Here is a 5,000-nt window from a genome sequence, read left to right on the forward strand (position 1 = left end):
ATACAGCGAACACAAGAGCAGCTGAAACAGAGCAGAAGAAAATGACTGAGTCTAAAGCTCTCTCGGCGGAGATGTTAATAGTTAGGCTGGTTAACAGCTAGTTGTTGTACCAGTGGTGATGTTATCAGCTGTAAACTAAGGTTGTGTGTTTGAGTTACCTGATACTGCTGCAGGGACACGCGTCCTCGCTGGTAGCTCAGCATCAGCTCAGTGTTCTCCGCTCGGACGTGACTGTCTTTAGTCGCTGCTTTGATCTGCTCTGAGAGCTCACTGCAAGACAGAAACACACATCCACTCGACATGAAACACAGAATCAGAATCTGCAGAGATGCAGCTGGAGGAGACGTCAGTAACCACAGACAGACAGAAGTATTGATGATCACCTGTCCACGGTCGCTGTCTGCATCTGGCTCTTCTCAACGGTCTCCATCTCTCAGAAACACAGATGCACGCTGACGAAGCTGAGGCACTCCTGGATGGATGTAAGCGGTGATCTGAGCTCACACTGCCGCTCTTGGCTCTTTTATACTTGCTCCTCCGCCTCTGAGAGAGAGAGAAACAGGAAGTCAGCAGATCAGAACTCAAACAAAGACGGAGGGAGGGAGCAGCAGCTAAACATGACGAGACACATTCATCAGGAGGAGAGATGAGGAAAACATGATGAGGCAGAACCGAGTCACATGAGGACCTGCTGTTCTCATGAAAGAGGGATATATCTGGTTTTCTGTTTTCTAGTGATCGATTATAGCATGGAACGAGGAGCACTTCTGTGTGATGTATGTATGATCACGATCATGTGTAATCAGAGTCAGAGTGAAAGAGCGTTATAACAGATCAGGAGACGGGAAGATCGTATTGCATAAGAGCTGTAGTCTATAACCCGCCTGATTTATGGCTGTGATTCGCTGAGAAGCGATAAGAAGCGTGACTCAGCCGAGTGTCGAAACCGTGAGTGCGCGGAAACACGCTAAACATGAGCGAGCAGAGCGCGAGGAAACATGACTCGACACAATTACTGCAGAGCTCTGAACCCTGCTCCTGGACAGTCTCAGCGTGTAAACACACACACACACACAGACACACACACACACACACAGAGAGAGAGAGAGAGACACACACATGGGAATACTGGGGACACATGTAGACTATCTGAGTCAAATAACGAGTTTCTCAATTATCAGAAATCAGTTCGGCGCTATTAGTTGTTTTGATGCAAGTATAGCAGGAATCATTTCGACAGAATAAATCAGTGTGTCACTCAAACACCATCAGAACAATCCACAACACTCTCATGCGCAACACTGAGAAAACATGCGAATAAGCGCCGTTTCCAGCCAACGAGTCAAAGAGGACAAAATCATCGTTTCCTGATAAACTGGCACTGAATATCACTAATGATAGCCTAATGATAATAATATGTTTTATTTATTTAGCGCCTTTCAAAAACCCAAAGACGCTTTACATAAACATGAACACAAATACATATACAGTCACATGATCAAACATACACAGAAATCTTATGACGCACAAGATAAATAAAACTGAAAAATGAGGAAGACAAATTAACAAAGCATATTGTGAATAAGTAGGTTATATATTATATATTATAAATCACATATTATCAAATATTTGCGCCTCGAAACACAGTAAATGCGCGCATTGCTCTCGCAGCTGAACACAGTTCACAGAAATACACGAAGGACAGACTGTGCTCGAACACTCGGGAGGGACGCTGTCCAGGGACGAGCGCTTCTTTAGGATTAAAGGCTGAAATGTGAGGGATTTTTGTTTGTTTGTTTTTTTATTAATTTTGTTTCTGTGAAAACCTGTATCTCAACTATAAATCAGGTTTTACAGTCATTTTACAGTTTATTATGTTACCATAGACATTAACCTACCTTCCTCACACGGTATTGAATTTTATTTTTTAATTAATTTTTGCAGGTCTTAAAAAAGCCTTAAAAAGTCTTGATTATAAAAGGCATGCAGACAAATGTACAGGTGCTGGTCATATAATTAGAATATCATCAAAAAGTTAATTTATTTCACTAATTCCATTCAAAAAGTGAAACTTGTATATTATATTCATTAATTACACACAGAGTGATATATTTCAAATATTTATTTCTTTTAATTTTGATGATTATAACTGACAACTAATGAAAATCCCAAATTCAGTATCTCAGAAAATTAGAATATTGTGAAAAGGTTCAATATTGAAGACACCTGGTGCCACACTCTAATCAGCTAATTAACTCAAAACACCTGCAAAGGCCTTTAAATTGACACAATCATGGGGAAGACTGCTGACTTGACAGTTGTCTAAAAGATGACCATTGACACCTTGCACAAGGAGGGCAAGACACAAAAGGTCATTGCAAAAGAGGCTGGCTGTTCACAGAGCTCTGTGTCCAAGCACATTAATAGAGAGGCGAAGGGAAGGAAAAGATGTGGTAGAAAAAAGTGTACAAGCAATAGGGATAACCGCACCCTGGAGAGGATTGTGAAACAAAACCCATTCAAAAATGTGGGGGAGATTCACAAAGAGTGGACTGCAGCTGGAGTCAGTGCTTCAAGAACCACTACACACAGACGTATGCAAGACATGGGTTTCAGCTGTCGCATTTCTTGTGTCAAGCCACTCTTGAACAACAGACAGCGTCAGAAGCGTCTCGCTTCAAAAAGGACTGGACTGCTGCTGAGTGGTCCAAAGTTATGTTCTCTGATGAAAGTAAATTTTGCATTTCCTTTGGATATCAGGGTCCAAGAGTCTGGAGGAAGAGAGGAGAGGCACACAATCCACATTTCTTGAGGTCCAGTGTAAAGTTTTCCACAGTCAGTGATGGTTTGGGGTGCCATGTCATCTGCTGGTGTTGGTCCACTGTGTTTTTCTGAGGTCCAAGGTCAACGCATCCGTATACCAGGAAGTTTTAGAGCACTTCATGCTTCCTGAGGCTGACCAACTTTATGGAGATGCAGATTTAATTTTCCAACAGGACTTGGCACCTGCACACAGTGCCAAAGCTACCAGTACCTGGTTTAAGGACCATGGTATCCCTGTTCTTTATATACTCGCCTGACCTTAACCCCATAGAAAATCTATGGGGTATTGTGAAGAGGAAGATGCGATATGCCAGACCCAAGAATGCAGAAGAGCTGAAGGCCACTATCAGAGCAACCTGGGCTCTCATAACACCTGAGCAGTGCCACAGACTGATCGACTCCATGCCACGCCGCATTGCTGCAGTAATTCAGGCAAAAGGAGCCCCAACTAAGTATTGAGTGCTGTACATGCTCATACTTTTCATCTTCATACTTTTCAGTTGGCCAAGATTTCTAAAAATCCTTTTTTGTATTGGTCTTAAGTTATATTCTAATTTTCAGAGATACTGAATTTGGGATTTTCCTTAGTTGTCAGTTATAATCATCAAAATTAAAAGAAATAAACATTTGAAATATATCAGTCTGTGTTTAATGAATGAATATAATATACAAGTTTCACTTTTTGAATGGAATTAGTGAAATAAATCAACTTTTTGATGATATTCTAATTATATGACCAGCACCTGTAGCTTTGCACACTGCCAGCATCTAGAATGATTTTGATCAGCATGTTAGTGTTCATAGCAGACTCTATTTGTTATATTTTACAGTTTGTAATTGGATATAACATTTTGTAGGCTTTGCATACAAAAGTGCACCCCTAAAAATCCACAGAGCAATGAAAAGACCGAATTCGGTATACGGTTTATTAAGAATATACTATGTACAGACAACGCTCTAAATCGCCCCTTACACTCGGTACCAATTTTTGTCTTTTTCCATCACTGTCTGTCTTAAGTGTTTCAGAATGTTTGGCACACATGTGACCGTGGGAGCCGGTCAGCTAAATAAAACAGACAATGTGCCAAACAAATGTGTAATGTGGGAAAGGTTTGTGTCCAGCCATCCGTTATAGTCTGGTAGTTCAATGAGAAAGAGAAGAATAACAATAAATGCTTTAAGCGGAGGACTATTATTCTGCTGCACAGAACCGAGGAAGAACTCATTTTTGGTTTTGTTTAAGATGACGGTTTGGTATAAGGTGGCGTTTCATTAGAAAGGGGATTTTGAGATCGAATATTGAAGCTTGAATATTTAATATTCAACTAATCAAACTTTCTACCTCTGAATGCAAAAACAAAACATCAAGCCGACTTCTTCGATTATTTTGAAAAGATGAAAAACTGGTTTCTTTTTCTGTTTTGAATATAAATTTAAAAATCAAATGAAGGAATGATACACGACCACACACTGATTCTTATAATGTACTAACGAGGCAAACCACCAGCAAATGCCATCAACACCTTTACTCAGGTAAATACATACATCAATCACTGCAATACATCACATGACTTAAAGCCGGGAACCAATGAGATGCCAGACATCAACCAAGTAATCACAAATACTCATTGTCCCAATACACCACAATTCTTTTCTCACAATGTGTATTAAATTCTAATTTTGACCACCTGTGAAAAGGGTCAAACCACAGATATTACATGACAAGGTCAAGAAAATTCTTGATACGCACCGTTCACCTGAATGATAATTCGTCGGCCCTGCTGCCATATATCCATATTTAAATACAGATACTTAGTTCAGGAGCATATTCTTCGTCAGGTAGTTCACCCTTGTGTGTCTGTTCAGGTAATATTGCACGCGCGGGCCTCACATATGAAAGAATTGAACACTTTTCACAGGAGCCGCGGCGCTCCTTCCGCCTGTCCGCTGGAGGCGCTCGAGTGCGAGATGACGTCACGCGCGCGAGAAACTGACCGCGCAGAGCCAAGATGGCGGCAGGAGACGCTTGATATTTGATGAAGGTAATAGATGAAAATTGTGTTTGAATGAATGAAGTTACGTTTTATCATGACCGTATGTGGCTTTAATGGTTTGTTTCACAGTTGAAGGCGCTTCAGTTTATCTGAATTATACTGTGAATCGCTAATGGTGTTATA

The 5,000-nt window shown here is 40.8% G+C and overlaps 2 protein-coding genes across 5 annotated transcripts in view; one reads left to right on the forward strand and one right to left on the reverse strand.

The window, feature by feature from the left end:
* Positions 1 to 544, reverse strand: part of LOC109057953 (heme oxygenase-like) — a 2,890-nt gene extending 2,346 nt beyond the window's left edge. Inside the window, exons 1-3 of one of the 2 annotated variants that reach the window (XM_042757461.1) lie at positions 384 to 544; positions 159 to 270; positions 1 to 21 (exon numbers count right to left, since the gene is read on the reverse strand). The exon at positions 1 to 21 is cut by the window's left edge and continues 195 nt beyond it. In XM_042757461.1, coding sequence (XP_042613395.1) covers positions 1 to 21; positions 159 to 270; positions 384 to 430 — 180 coding nt within the window. In that variant the 5' untranslated portion in view covers positions 431 to 544. The remainder of the gene's footprint in view (positions 22 to 158; positions 271 to 383) is intronic. The other variant, XM_042757462.1, reaches the window with a different exon arrangement.
* Positions 545 to 4,725: 4,181 nt separating this feature from the next.
* Positions 4,726 to 5,000, forward strand: part of LOC109069358 (HMG box-containing protein 4-like) — a 9,529-nt gene continuing 9,254 nt past the window's right edge. Inside the window, exon 1 of one of the 3 annotated variants that reach the window (XM_042757455.1) lies at positions 4,726 to 4,865. In XM_042757455.1, the coding sequence (XP_042613389.1) occupies positions 4,860 to 4,865 (6 nt within the window). In that variant the 5' untranslated portion in view covers positions 4,726 to 4,859. The remainder of the gene's footprint in view (positions 4,866 to 5,000) is intronic. The other 2 variants (XM_042757456.1, XM_042757457.1) reach the window with 2 other exon arrangements.

This window comes from Cyprinus carpio, chromosome A6 (genome assembly GCF_018340385.1).
Source record: "Cyprinus carpio isolate SPL01 chromosome A6, ASM1834038v1, whole genome shotgun sequence".
In the NCBI taxonomy this organism is placed as follows: Eukaryota; Metazoa; Chordata; class Actinopteri; order Cypriniformes; family Cyprinidae; genus Cyprinus; species Cyprinus carpio.